We start from the raw sequence: 26182 nt of genomic DNA on the forward strand, positions 1-26182 counted from the left end.
TGTCAGCTTTCATTGTGTCTTTTAGTACCGTGACTGTGTCAGCTTTCTTATAGTACCGTGACTGTGTCAGCTTTCATTGTATCTTTTAGTACCGTGACTGTGTCAGCTTTCACCGTGTCTTATAGTACCGTGACTGTGTCAGCTTTCATTGTGTCTTATAGTACCGTGACTGTGTCAGCTTTCACCGTGTCTTTTAGTACCGTGACTGTGTCAGCTTTCACCGTGTCTTATAGTACCGTGACTGTGTCAGCTTTCACCGTGTCTTATAGTACCGTGACTGCGTCAGCTTTCATTGTGTCTTATAGTACCGTGACTGTGTCAGCTTTCACCGTGTCTTATAGTACCGTGACAGTGTCAGCTTTCACCGTGTCTTATAGTACCGTGACTGTGTCAGCTTTCATCGTGTCTTATAGTACCGTGACTATGTCAGCTTTCTTATAGTACCGTGACTGTGTCAGCTTTCACCGTGTCTTTTAGTACCGTGACTGTGTCAGCTTTCACCATGTCTTATAGTACCGTGACTGTGTCAGCTTTCACCGTGTCTTATAGTACCGTGACTGTGTCAGCTTTCACCGTGTCTTATAGTACCATGACAGTGTCAGCTTTCACCGTGTCTTATAGTACCGTGACTGTGTCAGCTTTCATCGTGTCTTATAGTACCGTGACTATGTCAGCTTTCTTATAGTACCGTGACTGTGTCAGCTTTCACCGTGTCTTTTAGTACCGTGACTGTGTCAGCTTTCACCATGTCTTATAGTACCGTGGCCGTGTTACCTTTCACTGTCTCGCAGTACAGTAGCCCTGTTGGCTTCCCCTGTGTCACAGTACAGTAGTCCAGTTCGCTTTCACAGAACTGAGATTGGGGATCCCTTTCATTCACACCATCATTTTCTCCTTGCAGCAAACAGCTGTGCATCCTCTGTGGCTCCACCTGCTGGAGAGTCTGCACAGACCTCACCTGCTCCAGGTATCAGGCAGGCACCCAGCCGTAACAAAATTAACTTTCATGCAGGTGAAAATGCAGAGCTCAGCCTCACTGGCCTCTGTCTCCCTGGCCACATTTGAAGCCAGTGACCTTCACACACTGCAGTCTGCATACGCATTCACATGCTCACACGCAAGGGGCCAAGGGTGGTGCATGAAAATTCTGAGATTCTACACACGTACCTCCGCGTTACTGCGGTGTGGGTTGGGTACCTTGCCGAGTGAAACGCCGGCTCTCTGGGGGAGTGTGATGCGTCCCTGTGGTCGGCGTTTGGACTATGTAGCTCTCCTGCTGGTGACATCAGACCCAAAACGGTCTGACTCACTGCCCTACTGGGGCTGGCACCTCTTAGCAGTAATGAGGGAACTGAACTGAAGCTTCTTCGATACATGTGCCAGCTGACAGAAAGGCAAGAATAGGGCACTACCAGACACTACAACAACAACAACAACAAATTTATTTTTATATAGCGCATTATCACAACATTACATTGTCTCAAAGCGCTTTACAGTATCCTCACCCAAAGCCCCCAGTGAGTAAGCCATAGGCGACAGTGGCAAGGAAAAACTCCCTAGAAGGAAGAAACCTTGAGAGGGACCAGACTCAAAGGGGAAGCCCATCCTCCAGGGGCCGGCAGGGATAGTCAAATAGAGAGAGGAGAGCAAGGAAGATAAGCCAATGCCGAAGCCGAGTCTTCTTCCAATTGCCAGGCAACCAGAGGTAAGGCAGCGGGTCATACATGGAAGATCAGAACGGCGAGCTGGATGCAGGGACGTCACTGGTGGTGGTCGGGTGTGCTGGATATCTTGATAGATTGAGGTCTCCAGGCATCACCCCCCAGGAGGAGTAGGGGAAATAAAATGTACAATTAGGCATAGTAGAGGAGGCTATTGGCAGTGCTAAAAGCTAGGTGAGTACAATATGAAGTGCAATCTGCAAGCTCCGGCAGATATGGCTATGGCAGCATCAGTAGGAGGGAGAGGCAAGTGGGAATGCCGGCATGGGGAGTCCCTGAAATGTCAGCACTCCAGTTCCACAAGAGATTGCAAAGCTAGAGTGACAGCACTGACAATCCAGTTCATCCAAAGCCAATGGCACCGATCCCCACCCAGCTCTACACCTCACACTACAGGTCTGACTGGGAGTGAAGAGTTAGCTAGGGCTAGAACTAGTGTCCCTATACGCTAAACTAAACAGGTGTGTTTTTAGTCTGGACTTGAATATTGAGAGTGAACCTGAAACCCGCACATCCGGTGGAAGACCATTCCACAGCTGAGGAGCTTTGTAGGAGAAAGCTCTGCAGCCTGCCGTAGCTCTTTCTACCCTAGGCACTAACAGATATCCCATGGCTTGAGAGCGAAGCAAGCGTGGAGGGTTGTATGTGGTCAGCAGTTCACTAAGGTATTCTGGTGCAAGGCCATTTAGTGCTTTATAAGTTAATAGCAGTATTTTATAGTCAATTCGAGACTTAACTGGCAGCCAATGAAGAGAGGATAAGACCGGTGTAATATGATCAAATTTTTTAGTGTTTGTTAGAACTCTGGCTGCAGCATTCTGTACCATCTGAAGTTTATGCAAGGATCCAGACGGGCAACCCGATAGGAGGGCATTACAGTAATCCAGTCTGGAACTTACGAAGGCATGTATTAGTTTTTCTGCATCATTAAGTGAGAGCATCTTACGAAGCTTGGCTATGTTCCGTAGATGATAAAATGCAGTTCTAGTAATACTTCTTATGTGAGCATCAAAGCATAGATCTGAATCGACAAGAACGCCAAGATTTCTAACTACCATGTTAGGTTGTGTAGGAAGGTTACCAACGTTGAGGTGGTGGAACTTATTTCTAGCAGCCTTGGGACCAATTACCAGAACTTCTGTTTTTTCTGTGTTTAACATAAGGAAATTTTTTGCCATCCAGCACTGGATATCTAATAGACAGTCTTCTAACCGAGATAGCAGTGATATATCATCAGGGTTAACAGATATGTACAACTGTGTATCATCTGCATAACAATGAAACCCAATACCATGATTTCTAATAATGTTACCAAGAGGTAGCATGTACAGGGTAAACAGTAGCGGGCCCAGGACTGATCCCTGTGGGACACCATATTCAACTTTAGTGGCCTTGGATGATTCATTGTTCACATGGACATACTGATAGCGATCAGACAAATATGAGCGGAACCAAGAAAGTGCTGTCCCTGTAATGCCAACTACACCTTCTAACCGGTCCAAGAGGATATTATGGTCCACAGTATCGAACGCTGCAGTTAAATCTAGCAATACCAACAGAGATACATAGCCACGGTCAGAAGCCACAAGTAAATCATTCATTACTTTGACTAGAGCAGTTTCTGTGCTATGGTTTGGTCTAAAGCCAGACTGATATAATTCATTGGCATTAGTTTTTTGTAGGAAAGAGGACAGCTGACGAACTACAACCTTTTCCATGATCTTTGAAATGAAAGGAAGATTTGAGATAGGTCTATAGTTTCCTAAAACACTGGGTTCAAGATTTGGTTTCTTTAGGACGGGTCTGATAACAGCCATTTTAAAAGGTTTTGGAACATATCCAAGCCTAAGAGAAGAGTTTAACACATTTAACACGGTAGTGCCAATCTGTGGTGCAATTTCCTTGAAGAATTTTGTAGGAATTGGGTCTACAAGGCTAGTAGAGGATTTACAGGAGAAAATTAAGCTCAAAAGTTCTGAGTGTGTAATAGGAATGAATGATTCAAAGGTCTCATTATTGGTAGGCATAAGACTAGCAGGAGGCAGGCAGCCGTAAGTAGGTAAAGGTGTGCACTGTATAGTCTGTCTAATTGTAGTTATCTTACCATTAAAAAATGTAAGAAAGTCATCACTCTTAAGAGCTTATGGGATTTGCAAGTTTAATGAGGAATTCTGTGTTATCCTAGCCACGGATTCAAATAGGAATTTAGGATTGGTTTTGTTCATGTCTATTAATCTGGAGAGATACACAGACCGAGCAGTTACTAGTGCTTGTCTGTATTTAGAGAGGCTCTCTTTCCAGGAAGATTTGAAAACTTCCAGTTTAGTTGAGCGCCATTTTCGCTCTAGCTTGCGTGATGCCTGTTTGAGTTCACGTGTATTATCAGAGTACCAGGGGGCAGGTTTGTTATTGCTATGCTTTATACTCCTAAGTGGAGCCACAAGATCTAGAGTGCTGCGAAGGGATTTTTCCATGTTTAACACTAGTTTAACACTAGACATATTAATATACCTAAAATCTCTTTATCGTCCTCATTGCAGTAATTTCAATTGAATATTGAAACATTGAATAAAATCGAATCCGATTGTTATTCCGTTTTCAGCTTCTGTAAAAAGTAGATCTCTGGAATTTTCTGCTATTTTTTCCTCCACAGCCCAAATTTTTTTTTTTTTCTGTTTCAGAATTTTTATATATTAATTTGCATGCATCTTCCACCTGCTCAATTAAAAAAAATGTCTTAAAAGTATTTATATAATAGGGGGCGGCATGGTGGTGCAGTGGTTAGCACTGTTGCCTCACACCTCTGGGACCCGGGTTCGAGTCTCCGCCTGGGTCACATGTGTTTGCATGTTCTCCCCATGTCATCGTGGGGTTTCCTCCAGGTCCTCCGGTTTCCCCCCACAGTCCAAAAACATTCTGAGGCTAATTGGAGTTGCCCGTAGGTGTGCATGTGTGAGTGAATGGTGTGTGAGTGTGCCCTGCAATGGGCTGGCCCCCCATCCTGGGTTGCTCCCATTGCTTCCGGGATAGGCTCCAGACCTCCCACAACCCAGTAGGATAAGCAGTTTGGAAAATGGATGGATGGGTGGTATTTATATAATATAAATGTTATAGGGTATTTATTAAATTATATCAATTGCTTGATTAAGTTCATTGTTTGGGGTGGTGATTTAATGTCCTGCAGCAGCTTTCTGCCTTATTTGTTAAATAACCAAAAGCAATTTAACAACCCAAAATGCCTGACGGTGTTAAAGGAGCCAGACGAAGAATGGGTTAGAAAACAGCGGTGTGTTTTATTTTCAGATGCACTCTCTAAACACGACCCTGTGCTGAAGACCACTAGAAGACCAGAGAAACGAAACAGCTTTGCTAGCGGGACAAGTAAAGACGACGGCAGGGAGGTGCGGCTCAAGCCGCGACTGCCCCGTAGCACGTCCGGCGAGCGGCCCCACTCCTTAGCTGACCTCAAGGCCTACAAGGACACAAAAATCCTGGTGGCCAAGTTCCTCGAGCACTCCAGCTGCAATCTGCCCCCCGAAGTGCAGCAGGTGGTCAACAGCATCAAGTTCGTCATCAAGTCCGACGAGAGACACATGGAAGAGGCCATATTTAGTGCCAACGTCATCGATCAGGTAAGCGAGCTCAGCGCATGGGAGGGCAAATGGGTGCTTAGAAATACAGGGTCCTGTGATTATGGCGGCATTGCTTCTGTTGTACTAAGCTGCTGAACCGGAGCAATAGAACGCATGGGTGACTGGGTGGAGATCCGTCACGTGACACACAAATGCACTCTGTCACCAAGCACCTACCCAAGGATCGTCTAATAAGCTAAATCGCTGTCAGTTAGCATAGCTTGGTGTTGGATGGAAAATAACAGCCTTTGGTATTTGCAGATAAGATTCATCTTACTTTTGGTTAAGACATTTAAATGAGGGGTGGTGCAGTGGTTAGGGTGAGGGGCGGCATGGTGGTGCAGTGGTTAGGGTGAGGGGCGGCATGGTGGTGCAGTGGTTAGGGTGAGGGGCGGCATGGTGGTGCAGTGGTTAGCACTCATGCCTCACACCTCTGGGACCCAGGTTTGAGTCTCCGCCTGGGTCACATGTGTGTGGAGTTTACATGTTCTCCCCATGTCGTCGTGGGGTTTCCTCTGGGTACTCCAGTTTCCCCCCACAGTCCAAAGACACTGAGGCTAATTTAAGGATAAGCGGGTTGGAGGATGGATGGATGGACATATTTAAATGTCCAGTATATTTTAAGCAGATGACTATTATTTTTTTTACTTTGATTGACTTAATGGTTTCATTTTGATATTTGACTCTCTATGTGCGGCACAGCGGCACGGCAGTTAGCACTGTTGCCTCACCCCTCTGGGACCCGGGTTCGAGCATTCACCCATTCACCCTGGATCGATGCTTCTGGTTTCCTCCGGGTGCTCTGGTTTCCCCCCACAGTCCAAAAACATGCTGAGGTTTCCCGTAGGAGTGCATGTGTCAGTGAATGGTGTGTGAGTGTGCCCTGCGATGGATTGGCGCCCCATCCTGGGCTGTTCCTTGCCTTGTACCCATAGACTTCGGACCCTTGTGACCCCAATAAGACAAGCGGATACAAAAAATGGATTGATGGAACTCGCTATGTGCTGGTGACTTAATGAAATTTGTCTGGATACATTTGCATTGTAACACTGTCAGGTTTCTTAAAGTCGTCACAGTCTGAGCCTTGTTTTGCATCCCTCGGTACACAAAATATCAAATGTACAGACACCCCCCTGCCATATCTATGGACACCACCCTGTCCATGTTTCCCTCCCCAGATGATGATGCAATCCCAGGATCAAGGGAGAAGCCCCCCCAGGAAGCACGCCCTTCAGGACTTGCATCTACAGAGCTGCGGAGCGCTGAGCTCCTCCACTGTCTCCCTGCGTCCTTCCCGTACCCCCCCTGCTGCTGGGGCTGCAGGGACACCCCCATCTGACCATCCGCACAGCCCTGTCAGCATGTGCCGAGAGACCATCCTCTGACCACCGCCGAGCAGCCGGAAGACAAGCCTCTAATGGCCCCTGGCTGCATGTTGTAGGTGAGGCCAGGAGCAAACCAGCCACTTCTGGCAAGGGAGCCCAGCACAAGGCAAATGCTGCCTCCTTGTGGCTGCCAGAGGTACTCCCTCAGTGACCTTCCCCATGTTCCTATTATGTAAATTAACTGTTGATCAATGTGAATAACCAACAAAGCCAAGAGAGCAAGAACACTGTTTTTAAAAACAAAACAAAAATAAAAAATTCAACACAACTGTGAATTGCACACTTGGACGACTGTGGCTCTCAGGAGCCTTGGGAATGTTACCCCTTGACCTCTGATTACAATGGCGGACAGAAGAAGATGGATTATTTAACTTACCTCAATGTGTTACAATTCATATCAGTGTTACAATAAAATACAAACTTTTTCTCTATTCTAGGTGGCTTTATTTACCCTCCATCTCTATTCATCATTAATTAATGTGCTTTATGTTTCTGTTTAGCTTTTGCACAAGACACAATGCAAAAGTAAAGTAACACCCAGATACTGGTTAACAGGAGCATTACTGGAGATTTATAAAAATACAAGCTAAGCCAGTCTGATCTTAATGAAAACGAATGAGAACACAGCATTTAAATTAATTAGTTCACGTTAATTTGGGAGAGGGGCTCATTGAGATATTATAATGTTATGTAACCATTTGAAGTAATTTAGGCACATGATTTTTTTAAAGCTGTACTATAATTGCAAGCATATACTGTTATAATTACATTCCCAGGCTGGGAGTTAATATGGTTTCGGGATCAGTTCACCGCCGCTACAGACGCGTGCTCGTTGGCACGATAACTCAAAAGGTATTTGATGAATCTTTTTCAAACTTTGGAAACACGTTGTATAGGAACTGATCAAATTTTGAGACAAATCACACCAAAAATGAAGGAACGCAACTTAATTGCAGTAAACGGCAGGGTGACTGCAGAAAATACTTGAGCTTGTGAACATGTTGAGGTTTTGGGTAACTGGAGGAATAAAACTTAGAAAGGGGAGGGAGTCCATGAAATACATTGTGGTCGTTCTTTCAGAATCTAGCTTACAAATGAATGCAGCAAAGGGCGTCGGTTTGGTTACGGCATTGGTATGAACCAGAGTTTAGAGGGAGAGCTCAGTAGCGCCTCCTTATGCACAAATCACACTTCTTGTAGTGTGTTTTCCAGCTTTATTGTAGCTTTGACCAGACTCATCTCTCGTGTGGAGACTGATAGAGGTAAGACATATGTATGAACAGTCTGTGAATAGCTTGATATTTTAATGCATTTTCATGGGGACATTAAAAATTAATAAGCCAGAATATTACTTGTAGGTAAAAGCCATTTTTATGTATTTTCGGTTTCATTTACATGTCATGCTTCAAAAAAAGTCAAGTATGCCTGTCGTTTAACTACGAGATATGTACCGTACCCATATCAAATAAAAATAGGCCTAACTTTTTGATCACATTTTTCAGTTTATTTTATATTGTTTTAGTGGTAACACAGCATACCATGACACGAACACAGTGCATCTTTAAGTCTATGATCATAAATAGGATGATAACTAAACTTTTTGCACGTGACCCAATTTTTTTACCGTGCCAGCTAAGTCGCGACCGTGTATGAAGCATAGGTTTAAATTAACGCTGTGATTAAGCACACAGTGCACTCTGTAATCTATGCCAATCCATGTCTATTGCACAAATCTGATTGGATGTGCCAGTGAATTTTAAATTAACCATATTTGGGATGGCTTCTTGGATTGGGTGAGTGTTCACTAATTGTGCCCTAAGCATTTGCAGACCCGAGACCCGTTTATATCGGTTAATTCTGATTGGGGCTGGGAAATTTGATCATGGATCAGCATATGAGCTTGCTGGCTTTAAAATGCTTACATTTCCAGCTCTGCTTAGCGACATTTTCAGAGCTTGCCGCGTCTCAAATTTGGGTCGCGACCCAAAGGTTGAAAATCGCTGAACTAATGTACGGAGAGACTCATTCAGGACTCCTCCTCCCGTACCTGGCAGGATTCTGATTTTAACTCGTGGAAGGGACCAAATGTCCTGAACCCCCCTCCCCCGTAAACACACATGGTTCGCCGTGTCCACGCTGTCCATACCCAAATCTACATCCTTGGGATCTAGTCAGTGCTTTTTCTGGAAAATAAATGTGGTGATCCGTTAAACAAAATTAATTGTATTTCTCGCTAGATTTTTGCTCACGCAATAACAACAATTCTCGTAACAATATTTTTTTACTAAGACCTAAAAACACTTCATATAATTGCTACAAGGTAAGTCCATAGAAAGATATTTGCTGTTTTATTGCCCCTAATTGACTTGTGCCAATGTTTTAAAACAGGCATAAAACTGAAAATAATCCCTGAAAGCTTCAAGTCCACTTCAGGTTCAAACACATACAGCCAAAAAGCAGTGGATTTAGTAAGAAATCGTTATGAGAAACATGAGGCTTAATGGGTGAATTACAGAGCTATACGATTAACTAACGGTGTTTGCAAAATTCAGATTTAAACGTCGTAGGCCCGTCTATTTATAACCAGAATGTATCTCACTAAATTTGCTTGGCAAATACAATGGGACATAAAGTGTCTTACCATACTTAAATATGAAGAATATTCATTTGTTAAACTATCCAATAGCGCTACCTAGTGACTATGTTGTCCATGTAAAAAAAAACTTTGTTTAAATCTTACATTTTTAGCAGCTTCCCTAAACGCCATCGTAGCATCCAAATAGCAAATAATCATATCAAGTAGGAATCAAGTGCACAAACGTTTGTGTACAAAGCCCCACTTAATTGTCTATCACGATTTTTTTAAATCGTCAAAATCATGCCATCAAATATATATAAAAATACATGTTTATATAATTTTTTAAATGTATTATTTTGTTAATATAATTTTAAAATTCAAGAGTTTAAAGAATTACCACACCTATTATATGTCACAGAACGTGCACAAGTTTATGATGACGTTGGAAACACGGTTATCCAGTTTGTGAACCGAAGGGAATTATTAAATTATGAGATGAGTTCGGGTACAAATAAAAGGAAAACAATAATTTCCTCATATGTTTTAGTTGTTAGTTTGTCATAATTTATGTTTTAAAATGGTTGCCATTATTTGATCAAAGCACTATTCTTTTTGTTTACATATTTAATTTTTCCAAAAATATAATAAATGGCCAATGCCTAACCGGGAGTTCAGGTTTTGGAAGGTTAAACTGTATTTTTCGCAATGCATGTAAATCCATGAATCTTCCTAAACACGCCAAAACAATTTAACCGTATCGGCTTTTAGTTCACTATTCCTTGCGCCATGCAAGACAGTCTATGCGTTAAAAGAAATTGACTCACTGCGCATGCGCATCGCGATAACCGCTTCAACCGAACTATGGGAGTCCTCAGAACGGACAGCCCACCTTTTGGGTGTTCCAATCCGATTTTTGCAATGGAGCACCCAAGAGATGACCAATCACAGAGCCTGTGCTCTCACTACCCATGTTTCTACCGGCTATTATTATCGACAATCATCTGCATAGCCCGCCTTACGGGCAGTCTACTATAGGTCGCTCTTGTTTAAGATAACGCCAGGAAGGAATTAGGCAAATCGGAGATAGTGGCAGTAGATACAGCTGCAAATTAAGAAGTGTCATTTGCAGTGTTCTTTTTTTTAATGCAATGTGACCGAGGCTTAGCAGACTGGCTCTATGCACGTTCCGAGTGCCTTACGCGCTGGTAACAGTGTCCCGGTCTTCTTAGCTAGCTACGATTCAGTTTGCAAGCTAGTGCACTTGGCGTCAAATCCGTAAGGGCTGAACGAAGTGCGGTGCCAAAGGAGTACCGACAGACAAAAACGCGAGGCGGGGATGCGTTAGCTTTAGTTCCGCTATTTGCTTGCCGCACCTGCCTGATAAAGTTAAGGGATTTGACATACTGCAGTGGCTGGTGTGACATTTTTTACCAGTCATACATGGCAGGTTTTGCACTCGTTAACAATGACTAGACTGCCGCATTTTATCCATCTTTTTTCTTGTTTTTATTGAATGGACAGTACCGTTTTGTTGTATTTATATTTAGTCTACTAGATGTGGATTGCTGCTTTGACAGGACTGGTTTACGCCGCCTGACGGTAACATTCGTGCACGGTGTTCCGCACCATGGGGGTATAAAAGATTAAATCGGGATTTCTTAGTGACAAAAAGCTCATATAATGTGTGCTCGCGTACAAAGGGGCTTTCGTCTCGTAGAAATCGGTTAGTGGCGCTGACCATTACAGTAGGCCGTGTCGATGTAAGCGTCGTGTATGGGGCTGTGCATGAACGGACATCGGGGAAATTATCATTTGCATGGAAAAGGATGAACAATCAGGGCCCCGAGTCACAATAAGCAGCGTAATTAACTGATTTTACAGTCTGATTTCCGGTATCTAACATTTAATAGGTGTTAGGTACGAGCCAAGTAGCTGTCATTTTCACCGTCGTCTTACAGATTATTTAAGTAAATATGGTTGGTTTCGGTGCGAATCGGAGAGGTGGCCGGCTGCCGTCTTTGATCCTGATTGCGCTGATGGTGGTCATCCTCATCCTGTCGTTCAACTACTGGGCTGTGTCCAGCAAGCACGGCCGTCTGCTGGACGAGCTGGCCGAAGTGCAGACGCAGGTGAAGCGCACGGATGCGGCGCGCAGTCGCCTGGAGAAGCGCAACACTGAGCTAATGGCGCAGGTGGACACGCATCGGAAGCAGATCGATCAGAAGGAGGTGGACGTGAGCGCGCTGGAGGGGAAACTGCAGACCCGCGACGCGCAGGTCAAGAAGTGCGCCGACGAGAAGGTACCCGCTGCGCCTCCAACTGCAGCCGAACAACGACAAACCATGAGCCGTCTGATGTATTTGTACTGCTATTGCATGCACAATGCGCTGGGGCTGTAGCTAACGACCTCACGCACTCTGGTTTGCCACGGGCTCTGCCATGAAAGCAGTACATTTCCACCAAAAGTATAACGAAGTTGTCTACTTGTTGAATCAGTTAGGGATTTGAATGGTAGTGTTACATTATACTGTCTACAGGCAGTTGGACCTGTTAGAACCACGGGGAGGGTGTTTGTTGGGAAGTGGGGTTTCTTTCAGCATAATTTCCATGGTTCCTGTTTCCAAGCTGATTACTGCATATCAGTATCCTCATCTCCACCCCTTGTTTTAATGGCCTGTACAGGGTTCTTTTAATCGTCATTTTTTGAAATTTTACTCTGGGGAAACCGCAGACCCAGAATTTAAAAAATGTGCCAGATGTCAGAGTTCTTTCAAATAACATAATTTGGGGATATTGTATTGCTCAATCTGTATTTTTCCTGCTCGCAGCAGCCCAGTTCGCCAGTGGCCCCGAGCGCATAAAGTGTCGCGCTAGCTGGCGTGAACGTGAACGCTTAGAGACAGCCTGCTTTTTCTTCCCAGACACTTTTTCTTTTCTTTTTATTGAACTGTCCCTTGAATAAAACCACTGGAGTCGAGGCTTATTCCCGCAAGCATGCGGCAAAGCGGCGCGTTTCGCGGCTCCGGCGGCACCCCGAAGTTTCGCCTGTTTCCATGGCAGCAGCGCGTGCAGCCAGGGCTCCCCAGCAGCTCAATGTCACCGGAGTCGCTTTACCGGCTGCGGCAGGGAACTGGAGGATGCCGCGTATATCCGCTTCTCGTTTGCACCGCATTTACATAAATGTATTCTGCTGGTGCCCCTGCAGCTACCCTCTTTGACTCTCTGATATTAATGAATTCATCCCATCGATTTTTAGTGACCCCTTATTTTCAGCTGCATATTGTCCTCATCTCTGAATTACCAATAAGCGTGATTTTTATGCATTTTTAAGCCTGATTTGTCATCCACAGTGTAGCAACTCCTGGTTCCCTGTCCTCTTGCTCCTGATAGGCCCAGATGTGGCCTGTGTGTCTGCTCAACCATACACTCTCAGTCCAAAGACCTGGGACCAGTCAGTGTAGCTGTGCCAAGTGTCACTCCCTTCCTAACTAATCTGTTCTCCTGTTTATCCTTTTTTGATATCTACTGTTTCAGTTCATACTAGTTTGGTGGGTGCTGTGCTTGTGCAATCCATGCTTGTCCGTAAAACCCGTTTTTTAGAACACTAGGCTCGGTTGAACCATTTCCGTCTCAGGGATCTTAGAAAACAGAATTTCATTGCAGCGTTATAAAGATCATGTCCCCTCTTAGCCATCCTGCGGCAGCAACCTGTAGTTGATTTTTAACCCCTGTTAAAGCTGCTAAAATAATGTACAGCTTAAAGTTTTGCTAGATTAACTTCTAAACGCACTGGATGGGAAACTCACTGGCAAAGTCTCAGCCTCAGTGGCCGGCAGCCACAGGCCGGTTAAACAGGACTAACTGCAAACGTGTCTTGTTTGTCCAGAATGTGGGGAATTTGCTGCTCCAGCCCGCCAGCCACTTGTGTGTGTTTTGTTGTAAGTGAGGCACAGCACTGACTACAGGCGTGACCTCTTTGTTCCTTTAGCTCTCAGCCTGACACGTTTGTGTTATTCATTAAACAAAAAAAAGGTAAATGAGAAGTATTGTGGTTTACTGACTGCAGAGCGAGTTGCTTTCGAGTGTTCGCAGAGCCCTGTCAATGCACACCCATGCATTCGGGCCTGTTTTCTTCAAGCGCAGAGTAATTGCCTGTCTTTTCGGCGTGTTTTCCCTGTCACCCACATGCTTTATCCTGCTTCCCAAAAGAGACCGACGTCAGGTTTGACAGCCCTGCTGCTTTCTGCACCAATGTGGGACTCGCGCAGTAGCAGAGAGGGTTTGATGCTCTGTGGTGCGCCTTACAGGTGGCCTTTGCTGGGCTGCCGGCGATGGTGGCAGCTCATGCCAGTATCGCTGTCTTCAGTACGACCTGCTCCTGCGGGGGCGATCATGATGCGGTGATGTGTCAGTAACCGTGGTTATTTTTTTGCTGGATCTTGCAGGAGGTCGTCCGCTTTGTACATGTCTGCCAGTACTTGGCGTGGCCTTTGAAATGCAGAACGGCGGCTAATCTTTGTACATCTATACTGTTTGGGTTCGCAGTAAGGACAGTGAAGGGGAACAGTCCAAACAAGAGTGAGAACCAGGAATGCAGTACAGCGTTTCGTTCCGGTCCAAGGGTTTTGCTACCTTTGTTGTTCAGTAATGATTTTATGCTTGGTCCATGGTCTCGTCACAAGAAACCACTGTCATACATCGTTTCATATGGCAGACAAGTAGTTGTCAGTGTTCACTGTGGGCTTTCAGGAACAGTTTAATAAAACGTAGGTTTTATTACTCTGTGAGGGTTAGCTTTTATAGATCACCCTAGATTATTAATAACGCATCAATGTGATATTCGGATCGGTATTGGCGCCGATCCAGACATTTTTGACGGATCGGTATGGGCCATATGTGACCGATCCACGTCCGATACTTACTCGTTTGATTTTTGTCAGTCTGTAAAAAGACAGCTCCTATTTCGTGCTAAATCCATTTGTACAATCTATCGCACGACAGCTCTATCCCATTTTAGATGTGTGTTTTGTAGCATTTAAGCTGAACGCTATCGTTGCCGCTGATCAGGTGTGAGCGCAGCGACTTCTGCCTGCTGTGACGTCACGCGCATACCCTTGGCAGTACGAGGAGCGTAAGAACGTCAGATAAGAGGGTGACGGTCTGGGAGTATTTTACACTTTTAAGAGCAACTAGTAGCACAGCTACTTGCAATCTTTGATTTTGTACATTTTGAGAGGAGGAAGTAGCATTTAGTGGGAAACCCAATTAAATAAAGCTCGCGCAATTTTGCGAGACTATATGAATAAGCAAAGGATGATTTGGGAGTCGCGAGCTGGGCGGCTTTGCACACTGGCTGCAGCTTGTGATACACGAGGGGCTGCGATTACAGCGAAGTGATGCTGATGCCAGTGGGAGAAAAACTTGCGTATCCTCTCTTGGAAAAGATTCAGATTGAACTTTAAATGCCTCAAAAATACGTAGAACAAGATATACAAACGAGGTGGAACAGTACATTATGTGTTTGTAGTAATTAATCCTAATTAAAGACTTTTTCACATACATTTTTTCATGTGTATTTACTGGTTTACAAATATTATGTGTAGTATAAATATATATTTATATTAAAATAATATCTCTTGTTCAGAATTGGATCAGAACTGAAAAAAATGTGCATCAGCCAACCCTAATTATGAAGAATGCCCGCAGAAAGCAGGTTCCGAAAAAGCTAATTTATCCAGCACATGGTGTGGCTCCCCCTGCAGGCCACCAGTGGTGACACAGAGGAGAAAAGTGAGGGGTAGAGAATAACAGGACAAAGGAGAGCGGAGTGGCCGGGCTTATTCCTGCACGCGCTGGTCAGGGTGCCGTTCAGGCGAGTAGCGGCTGCAGTAGAGCCTTATTCCCTGGCTGACTCCCCCAACCCAAAATGAAAACGATGGTCTGGGCATTACGTCATTCTTAAGAGTCCACATTTGTATTCTGCTTGCAGAATGTGTGCAGCGCCCACGCATTGAGGAGCAGGGCAAAGGCAGTAAGACAAAGGATAGCATGCACTGCGACCAGCCCGCTGAGCCGAGATGCACACGCTGTCTATGCGCACAGACATGCTGGACGCTTCTCTCCATTCTTCTCTCATTTAAAAAAAAAAAATTTAAATTCATATCCGATCCTGCTGCTCTTTTGAATCCTGTCTGAGCATCAGGAAAGATCTAGCTGGCTGAAGGATTTAGGCTGATATTTTGGTTAGAGATGCACCGATTGTAATTTTCTCGGCCAGTTCCAATTTTCGATGTTGTTGCAAGTGTAACTGACTGATACCGATTTTTTTTTAGCCGATTCCAATTTTATTTCTAAGAAATTTATTTAACTGCATATACAAACAAGTCAACTTTTCTTCAGTGCAATTTTTTGCCATAATAAAAGAAATTGTTAAACTTTAGTTTCCCCCAAACTGCACCAATTTGCACAATCTTCTCTCACTTAAGTGTCTGTGACTAGAAAGAGCTACAACTGACAGTTAAGTGAAAATGAGCTGCTGTACATCCAAGTTAATCTGACATATTTTGCTTTACCAAACAAGAGCAGGTGCAACAGATTTAAATAACAAAACAAATGTCAGTTACTTACATCATTTTCCAGTGTGTGTTTTTTTTTTTTTTTTTTTTTTTTTTAATCGTCTAAAAAAGTCCACAGGTTACAAACCTCGAGATGAAACTAAAATGTACTGTACTCTTCCAAATAATTGGTGCAGGGTAATATTATTAAAACCAACATTGCATGCTAACCACATACAATTCTTACATCGCTAGTGAGCTAGATTAAGATCAAGCTTTTTCTTACCTTCATACTATACAGTCATTATAGCGCAGGGGGTTAAAGTTTTGCTCAAATATTTTTACTCTGTGATAGGGAAATACCTTAGCTAGCTTTGCAATTTTAATGATTATTCCTTTTCAGGATTATCTAGGATATGTTTAATAATCAGTTTAAAGTTTTACCTCCGATGTTTCACCATGTTTTCGTGGTGGTTCACCCACAGTTTACTTTACATGTATTACAAATTCCAGGCTCTGTGTCGTCTTCACTCACAGTGAAGACCTTCCATGCTAATGTGAGCGTGCCCTCTGACGTGACACGTGTAAAATGGACCAGATCGGTATCAGTAATGCATGAGACCGACCAGCCGTCTCCAGTCCAGGTTCCGGCACGCTGATAACCGGCCGATTGCGGTTCCTGGCCGGTCGCTCGGTGCCTCTCTAATTCTGCTGTTTGGCCAGTTGGAAATGCCTTGACTGGGAAAGTCAGCAGTTGAAATGACTCACTTTGAATAGTTTGAAGTGTTGTTTTTTGCTTTCCAGTAGCCTTACAATTTGTGGCGAGGGCTTTGTGAGCCATTTCTTTGTACGCTGGCATCCTGCCGAACAAGTTCCTGGGACGGATGTTGTTCCACCCAGTATTTATGCCACGTTGCGTTATGTCATGTTATGCTGTTGGCTCGGCTCTCCTGCTGTTCAATGACGTGGTTGAACTATACTCTGGTACCCAGGCTGCACTTTGGGGATGTCAGGTCCAATCCACGTCAAGCGAATCTTTCTTTCCCTCTGGTTTTCTCTCTCCTTTAATTACGAGTTCTTTGTTCACCGTAAGTTGTGTACCCATATGTGTTCCACTGTATGTGCTATTTCTCCAGGGAACTAGAAACAGCAGTTCTACATACGGATGCACAATTCCAGGAAGTAAATACTGTGACGTTAAACACTTCCACTTTGACCTTGGTCTGTGTGCCTTTGTGAACAACATGATCACAGTACTCCGAGGCTCACATGGTTAGCAGAAGTGTACCTTGGTGAGGTGGTCTGAGTGATGACGGTCTTCTCCCGTTGTCCTTCAGATGAAGCTCCAGAATGATGGTGCAGTCCAGGCTACAGAGATGCAGAGGCTGCAAGGTAAGAGCAGCTGCGAAAGCAGTTTTTAAATGACACCGGATGTGCTCTAAAAGACACGGGGGGGTGGATTCTGAGTCATCTTTATAAAGAAGGTCAAAACTGTATAGTAGAGATCAGGGCTCCTCCTGTTTGTTGTTCAAACACCGCTGCGTGAGTCTGAGCCGGGTGAGTTGTGACTTCCCATGATTGGCAAGCAAACTAAGCTTTTGTGTCGCCCTGTTTTCAGATCAGTTGAGGGACCTGCAGCAGGAGTTCCAGAAGCAAGAGGAGCAGCTGCATGAGACGAAAAGGAACAGCACACAGCTGGAGAAGAGGTTGGAGTACGAGAGGTGAGCGGCGGGGAGCCGGCGTGTCCTGGGAACTCGGGTGTGCCGGAACGCCGGGGAAGTGGGGTGTGCTGGAACGCCGGGGAAGTGGGGTGTGCCGGAACGCCGGGGAAGTGGGGTGTGCCGGAACGCCGGGGAAGTGGGGTGTGCCGGAACGCCGGGGAAGTGGGGTGTGCCGGAATGCCGAGGAAGTGGGGTGTCAGAGAGACATTCAGGCCTTGTGTGACTGCGATGGTGCGGTCAGACCATGGCTCCAGTCCCCGGGGGGGGACAGCAGGAGGCGTGTCCACTAGGGCTGCTGCCATTCGTCAGCATAGTCAGGGACGCATTGACATCAACATTTTAAATCGACGCATCATTTTTTTGAAATTTTTATAATTACATTTTTGATTTCTAAAATGCTTCAGTTCCTTATAATTTAACTTTTGCTTTAATATTACTACATAATTACAAGAGTATCACAAAACAAGAGGTGGTTTTACACTGTGCGAAGTTCAGTGGCATTCTACTGGGACACCAGCACTTTGCACGAACACCTGAAGCACAAACACACAGGTGTACCCCCTCTTTTAAAAGACGTTGTGCTTGCTGAGCTGTCCCTTCCTTCACCGCCGCTTCAGTGCTTATCGCTGCCCTGATTCACCAAAAGAGTTGCACGGGGCACCGCTAACCGAGTTTAATAAGCCTAAGGATACAACGAATTCACACAGATTAGTATAACTTTTCAGCATCACAGTACGCCTCTCATTAACACTTTATACATGCTACTAATCTGCTTATCGAATTGTGGGCGTAAATAATGTCCATATAGTTCCGAAAAGCCGGCGTCCATTATCTGAAGCCGTGCAATAACATACAGTTCGTTCTTGTCAAAATAAAATCAACTTCAATAATTTTCAGGAAGAAATTTAATTGTTTAGATTACTTAACCAGTTGGTAAAATAGTTAGATTAATTGGTAGAAAAATAGTTGTTTGTGGCAGCCCAAGTTTCCACACAGTTCGTGACCTACTGCAGTTTTACAATCAGCGTGTCTCCATGTCTGCACTGCCGAATTACACAGCTCGTTTGTGTCTGTGTTTTGTGTGTGTGACAGTTTCCAGTGTGGCCGCCAAATCGCCCAGCTGAAAGAGGAATACGAGGAGAGGATAAAGATCCTGGAAGAGGAGGCGGCAAAGCTGAGACGGGTCAGGATTGCACAGTTTTAACCAGCAGGGGGCTCCCTGCTCCACAGGCTTCTGCCTGTATTCTAAATGGATGTGACATGTGACTGGGTGTAATCCAACCTTTAATACTTAATGCTTTTCCATACCGGTAGCTGCAGTGGCTGCAAAGAATGGGCTTAGTTTTATGTTTGGGATTGTGCTGCCCCCTTGTGGTTCCACAGTTATGTGTCATATCAAGATGTTTTGTACAGGCTTTTGTGGGTTGTTTATAGTAAAAAGATACTACAATTCCTCTTGATCTTTGGTGGTAGTTGTCTGAAAAAGTTCAGCAAACATGATGGTGAACCAGTAACTAGAGAAGACACAATATCACTTTGGACCGATATTGATACCAATATTTTTTCCGCTTTATTAACTCCTAAGCATTAAATGAGATATTTGTGTAAATGCATTCCATTTAACATGGCAAACCGCCTACATTTACGTGGTGTAGCGGCCCTGTTTGAGTAGCCAAGATTAGCAAAATGTAATGGTCATGTGGCTCAAACAAGCCCGATGCCCCTCGACTGCAGGACGAAATCCACCCCCAGCGAGGTTTACGCACGTCTGCTTTTTTCATTTGGTAACAACTTTCAGAAAAAAGAATAGAAATGGTTCTTAAAGTGTAAACTGTGCAGTCTGTTGCCAAATTCATACCAATACCACTGTATAGGCCTGCCCCAACTAACCATTTTAATGTGTTCAGACTTAAGAAAAATCAGCACTGGTCTGACTTGCACTGCACTCTGCAGATCTGCTCTTTTTATCTTCTGCACCCTTTTACATTCACAGGGCTTAGGCTTAGGTTTAGGTTTAGGCTTAGGGTTAGGCTTAGACTTAGGGCTGGCAGATCGCCGCCATTGCTACAATATGCAAAAAATACTTGGGTACCCTTAACCTCAACTCGTATCAAATTAATAATAATAATTGATACTTTATTGATCCCCTGTAGGGAAATTATCTTTACGCCTCCTCAACTTGCTCTTGGTAGAGTAAGTTGACCGCGAAGGGCTGCCACCCGTAGTGGCGCCCAGGGAGCTGGGGGTTAAGGGTCTTGCTCAAGGAGCGGCAGACGTGCTGAGGCTGGGTTCGAACCTGCGACCTTCTGATTACAAGGACACAGGCTTAGCCCACTGAGCCACACGCTGCCCCTTACATCGTTATGTAAATGCTAAATTAGCAGCACTACAATTTGACGGCTAACACGCGTGAGGCTGGTTGAACTTTTAACATTAAAGATATAGTGTGCACTTAACTAACAAATACGTGAATGTTAGTATACGTAATATTTAATGTGGTCCCATTTTGATATTGTTTTTGATTTAGAGACGTTTCTGCGAGCCCCAAAAATATTCCCATTTCATCGTTCGCAGCCAACTTGTGAATAAGCAAAACCGCGAATGTCAATTTCCACGAATGTGACGGAGTTACTCTGTTTCAGCTGACATGACAGCCCCATAGCACATGCTTCGCTGAACAGCTAGCCATCACTTGACCCTCAGTTCTGTTCACGGTATATCATGCTGAAGCTACGAGGATCTTCACGATCCTTCAGGGTTGAGCTATCTCTGTTTAAAAAATCACCCCCCCCAATATCCGATCCAGGATTTTTTTTTGCCAGCATTGGCCCAGTACTGATAGTGGGTATCGGATCAGTGCCATCTCTACCGGTAAGCTGTCTGGTTCTTGGCACACGGCTGGCGTTAGCTCAGTCTCCCGGTGAGAGACCTGAGTCCAGAGCATGAATCAGACTGATGCCTTGGCTCTGAGAGCCGGACATCCTCATTGCCTCATATCTGTTTGCTTCTCTCCTTTTTTTCAGAACCTGCTGGAGAATCATGAAACAGGGAAGCTTTCAACTCGGGAGAATGAGGGGACGGCCACCGGGAACCGGCACGAGGAGGCGGAGATGAAAGGTAACCGTGACGATCGCCCGGCTGACCAATCCACAGCAGAGGGCGGGGCTTCCCTGGGCGATGCGATTCTCACACTGTGTGTCCGACAAGGGTCATTTTCTCAGGATTTATTAGGCTTGTTACCTGTGGTGTTTAAACCACTGCAAAGTAAATTCAATATTTAATATTACGTGGCACAAATCAGTCTGACAATGTACTTATAAGTCTTTTGAAAATACAAAAAAACACCTGTGGTGATGGTTAGTTATTGGCTAGCTTAAGCTCCTAATTACCTGCTTATACCTCAGGCGACATGGGTAAGCCTGGCAGCGACGCTGGCATGCCTGGCATCGAGGACAGTGAGGTTGGAAAAGCGGACAATTTGGATTTTGGTAAGACGTCAGTTTGCTCTTCACCACCTCCTGGACGGTGTCTTTGCACCCTCATAGACAACCTATTGCACTAATGGCTTTCTCCCTAGCCCCAAAGAAGCCAGCCATCACCCAGAAGCAGATCCCCATGAGTGAGGTGGGGGCTGATGTGGGCGAGGGAGCCGAGGCCGCCCGGGATGTATCCCAGGACCGTCACGACCACCCGGGTGACAACGCACTGGACCTGGACGCCCAGGCGGGCTTGGAGCAGCACAGCCCTGGAAACGCAGGCGTTGGCCTCCAGCCTCTGCAGGCTGTGGCTGACCAGCCGGTCGTGTTCGACCAGGATAACAAGGCATCCGTCCACGCAGATGAACTGGGGGAGCATCGCGGGCAGATCAAGGGTACGACTGCACCCCCCCTGCTCTGATGTCCTCTGGATGTTCTGTCTGTTGCAGTTAGGCATCCTTTGTCGAGCAGACGGCAGCAAGCCGGGGCCCCGTCTGCCTTCATCCAGGGTGGATAAAAGTAATATGCAGACTTCTGTACCTGAAAATGACACAGCAGTGAACAGCGTCTGACTGGGAAGCGCGCCTTCCATGCGGACTGACAGCCAGGCTGTCAGTCTTAGGGGATGTTCTGCTTCAGGACCCGGGTCCTTGGACATGGTCACTAATAATAAACCATACAAACCTTTGATAAAAGTATATTAATGAAAATATGGTAAAATTACAATTCTCACACTTTGTGAAATGAACCCTGTTATTGCTAATAGAGCCCTGCGATGGGCTGGCCCCCCATCCTGGGTTGTTCCCTGCCTCGTGCCCATTGCTTTGGGATAGGCTCCGGACCCCCCACGACCCAGTAGGATAAGCGGTTTGGAAAGTGGATGGATTGCTAATAGAGAATAACCCTTTGTTGCTGAAGCACATTTTTATATATCAGTCCTCTTGTTTCTATGAGACAAATGTTTCTTCTAGTCAAGACTTTGCGCTTTTTTTACTAAAAGGGTAAACAAGAGGCACTTGTAGATTTAACAGAAGCCAGTGTAAAGCACCTTATTTGGAATTTTATTACTAGTAGGTCATTTATATAATTTATGTGTGCATATATATATATGATTAACTCTACTAGAAGCACAGCAGAGTGAAACCCATTCAGTTATTAGCTTCAGTGGAATTAATTAGTGAGAAATATATTGTGTGCCTATAATGTTTGATTGTGCCTGAAACCTGCCTAGGGCTGTGGCAGGATGCGTTAAACATTCTTTTATGTATGAATCTTCCTCTTCGAGGGCAGCATTTCCTGCTGAATCACTTCTAGATGTAACCAGACCTAACAAAGGCGCTTTGTGTTTGCAGCGTATAGCTCTTGCCGTGCTGCACTCTGCAGGTAACGATACAAATTGTCGTTAATAAATCCAGTGCTTTACCTGTTTGTAGACCCGCACTGCATGCCGCTTTTCAATTCAGGTAGTACTTCTAAACCTGGATTGTCTTTTGGTTATGAATGTTTTTATTCTGAGTGTATGCGGACGCTGCGGATCTTAATCATTACACCCAGGGTGTGCTTGCGGATTGATGATGGGCACCACCCTCTTTGTGACACACACAACTGGCACAATAAGTGCAAAAGAGTGGTAATGCATCTGGCAGAGGTCAGGGGCTGCGTCCTACAGACGAAGACCCTCCTACCCTACAATTACCCTGGAGATTCCCTTTGCGCTTATTATAGTTGTTATTGTTTTATGAGATGAAAATAAGGCTGGAAACTTCCAGGCTGTGTGGCCTCTGACATTGTTAGATTAATTTGATCCTACCCAACGACACCCTAATCAGTTCAGTGGTTACAGACGCTGACCTGTGCCCCGTGCAAAAGTATCGTGCGTGTTGCGTCTCAATGAAGCCTCACCCACTGCCCTCCTCCCAGCTCCTGACGACGTGCAGGGCGATGGCCGCGATCTGAGAGGCGCCTGGCGTGCTCTGCCCCCCAATGCTGTTCAGGCAATGCCCAATCCCATGGACCCGCAGCTGCAGGGCAGGGAGTCCCCCCCGGCGGAGCCCGTGCGCCATCGCCAGAGTGAGTGCCGCTCCCCCTTTCTCTGGGTGGGGGCGTGTTTGTGTGCCTGCCCGCTAGTGCATGTAACCAATTCATTACGTTATCATGAGCGGCAACTACTCTTGCATTCCTTTGGGCTGCATCCTGGTTGCGGTGATGGAGGTTGCAGGCCATGCAGTGAGCGTCTGCCCGCCCCCTCCTGTGTCCCCACCACGCCCCCTGATGGCGCTCCCCTCCCCACAGGTCGCTTCTTCGATGAGAACGAATCGCCAGCAGACCCGCAGCACGGATCCAAGGTGGCGGACTACAACGGGGACGACGGCAACGTGGGCGAGTATGAGGCGGACAAGCAGGCTGAGCTGGCTTACAACGAGGAAGAGGACGGCGATGGCGGAGAGGAAGATGTCCAAGGTGAGCTGCTGTTTCCGACTGTGCTTTTTAAAATAAACGAATAAATAATTCCCCCCCCCCAACCCCCACTGCATGGAGACACTGTCTCAATCCTGTCTGTATGTGTGTGTCTGTCTGTGTGCGTCAGTCCATAAATATCATGACAAACTACGAGTAACATAGCATAAATGATTCTCTTACTGGGGACTCAGGAGCAAGGCAGATTGCCCTCATTTTGAGATATCACTTTAGCTGAGGACGTTTCTGTTGACTAGTGTGGTAATGTAAATACATGCATCACAATCAATATGTTATTTAGGGAGACTTAGGGCACTTCGGCCAGTGTGCTTGTTACAGGATCTCATGGGGAGGAATGTCACATGGTTTGTAATGGCTCTGACACATACTGGTTTAGTTGCTGGTTTAGTTGCTAGGGTTTCCTTTGCTTGTGTTGGTGGGGACAGCTATAAGCACCGCACCAGTCACTCGTTTAACGCTAGCTGCATTTCGACCCAGATGACGAGGACCGCGACCTGCAGGGAGACCGCATCGTTGGCTACGGGAAGCGGCACCAAGGAGCGGACATCCTGTAGACCGTCAGGAGATGGGAACTTCAGTAGGGTCACACACCGAGAAGGACAGAATGTTCAGTGATTCGCTGGTGTCCAAGCTGGCAGCCTGCTAATAGGGTGGGGGGAGCACTGAATAGTTCTTTTTAAGCCCCCCCAACCCCCCTCCCCACACACACACACACACACACACACACACACACCCTTTATAAGTGGCATTCAGGTCAGGACATTGGAAGACTTAAGGAAACTATATGAACTGGACACTTGTTTGCATAGGAAGCCTTTAAATCCTACACCTGTTACATTTTGACATCATGTATTTCCTTATGTGCCACTGAATGACACATTTGCACATGTAAGGATAAAGTATATAAATATCATTCTGAAGAATCTACTCTGTTGTGAAATGAAAGTCGTGTCTAAATGAAAACGTGTTCCCAGCAGCTAATGCAGACTGCTCATAGTCCTTTATGTAGTCAGCGATGGCCCCACCCATACACGGGAAACTGGACTTTCCCTCGCCCCGTATGCCCGGTGCACCGGGTTGCCGCTGCCTGCCGCCGCTGGACTCCACCTACCGACTCGGTCATGTTCGTCCTCTGCAAGGACACGGATTTTCCCTGGGATGTATCTACTCGTACTCCTCCCTGATTCCCCGACGAACAGTTGTTCCCAGCTAAAGCAGCTTCACCCCTTGTCGATGTGTAAGGACTAAACAGGCTGAGTTACTGAGTGCCCGTGCTCTGGAAAAACTGCGATTGCGGCTGGTCACCCAGGAGGCTTTGCAAAGTGGAGCCGGAACCAGCGGAGCCAAGGACATTTCTCATGTCTACTGTGCCCCCCCCCCCCCCCCAAGCCCGATTTTTGTTTTTATTATGATTTTTTTTAACTTATGTAATGGTCCGTGAGGCACATTGCCTCTAGCAAGGTAGTTGCTGCATGCATTGAAATTTGTAAACTTTGATAGCAGCCCCCAGAATTGCATAACGCTGCAGCATTTGCATACTCCAACATACAGGTAGGGGCTCTGAACTTTTGCACATCTGGAGTTTAAACTCTCCAGCTGTTAACAAAGTTTTTATTTCTTTGTTCATGTACATAGATTAGGATTTTTATTTTTTTTAACTGATCTCTTGGGGAGGCTTTGTTCGTTCTCACTATTTAAGCAATTTGCTTAAAACACAGGAGTAGAATATTTTAGGTTTTGTGCAGATTTTAAATGAAATGAGCGAATATCAGCATATTTAATGTACCCTGGTTTAAAGGATGACTTAAGAACAATACAAAAATGAAGGTGAATTGGATATGAAACATGCTTAATTGTCTGATTTAACATAGGACACTTTGATGCCCAGTGAAAATGCAGTAGTAATATGCATGAGGGTTTTTCTGTTAACTGTAGTCTCTGGTTCTTTGCATTGAGTGCCCAGATACCACCCCCCCCCCCCCCCATGAAAAGTTACCTGCGATTGACTGTTAGTCACCATAATATGAATCATAATAAAAATATAACCCTGAATACAATGTAATCTTAATTTATTAAAGGAGGTCATTTGGTTTGCTGTGAGTCGTGATTTTCATGAGCCTGGTTGTTTTGAATTATTTACAACAACAAAAAAGACAACAGAAATAAATTTCTAAACGTAATCAACAGGTGTAATGCAATCAGCCCAGTGTTTTAAAATTACTGTTCGGAAGTTTTGGAAACAAAGTATGTATTTGTTACCTGAAGTGTCTGAGAAAAGACTCAACATTTTCTATGGTTCCTAAAGTGGGGGGCAGTCAGGTATTAGGCACAGTTGGGTGCAATCTGGCATTTAAGCATGAGAGAGGTTATCAAGTTAGTCCTACTTGTGGAGCAACGAATTAAACCAAAAAGATTTTCAAATGTTATTTCTCTATAGTTAAACGTTCTTCAAACGAAGGTATTTTAACGTACGACAACCAACTACTGTATGACGTTTCAGCTTGTAGTTATAAAAACTTTACTTCCACATTACAAATGATTACTAATAGCATTTGGTAGACTAGAAAAGACGCTGCAACAGCAAACTGCAAATTCTTATCTTTTCTTTTGTTCTGTTAAAAGGATCTTGCATGTTCC

At 45.2% G+C, this 26182-nt stretch overlaps 2 protein-coding genes across 2 annotated transcripts in view; both read left to right on the plus strand.

Annotated features, from left to right (window-relative positions):
* The window catches only part of fam189a1 (family with sequence similarity 189 member A1), a 92170-nt gene extending 85001 nt beyond the window's left edge, over positions 1–7169 (plus strand). Inside the window, exons 10-12 of the mRNA XM_048969526.1 lie at positions 902–967; positions 5025–5353; positions 6532–7169. Of these exons, the coding sequence (XP_048825483.1) occupies positions 902–967; positions 5025–5353; positions 6532–6738 (602 nt within the window). The 3' untranslated portion in view covers positions 6739–7169. The remainder of the gene's footprint in view (positions 1–901; positions 968–5024; positions 5354–6531) is intronic.
* Positions 7170–10331: 3162 nt separating this feature from the next.
* Positions 10332–25635, plus strand: golm2 (golgi membrane protein 2). Its single transcript, XM_049030280.1, has 10 exons — positions 10332–11616; positions 17208–17262; positions 17489–17591; positions 18684–18774; positions 20615–20708; positions 20996–21079; positions 21169–21462; positions 22988–23137; positions 23360–23527; positions 24023–25635. The coding sequence occupies exons 1-10, from the start codon at positions 11290–11292 to the stop codon at positions 24097–24099; spliced, it is 1443 nt and encodes a 480-aa protein (XP_048886237.1). The 5' UTR covers positions 10332–11289; the 3' UTR covers positions 24100–25635.
* Positions 25636–26182: the final 547 nt, after the last annotated feature.

Source organism: Brienomyrus brachyistius, chromosome 11, assembly GCF_023856365.1.
Source record: "Brienomyrus brachyistius isolate T26 chromosome 11, BBRACH_0.4, whole genome shotgun sequence".
NCBI classification, from domain to species: Eukaryota; Metazoa; Chordata; class Actinopteri; order Osteoglossiformes; family Mormyridae; genus Brienomyrus; species Brienomyrus brachyistius.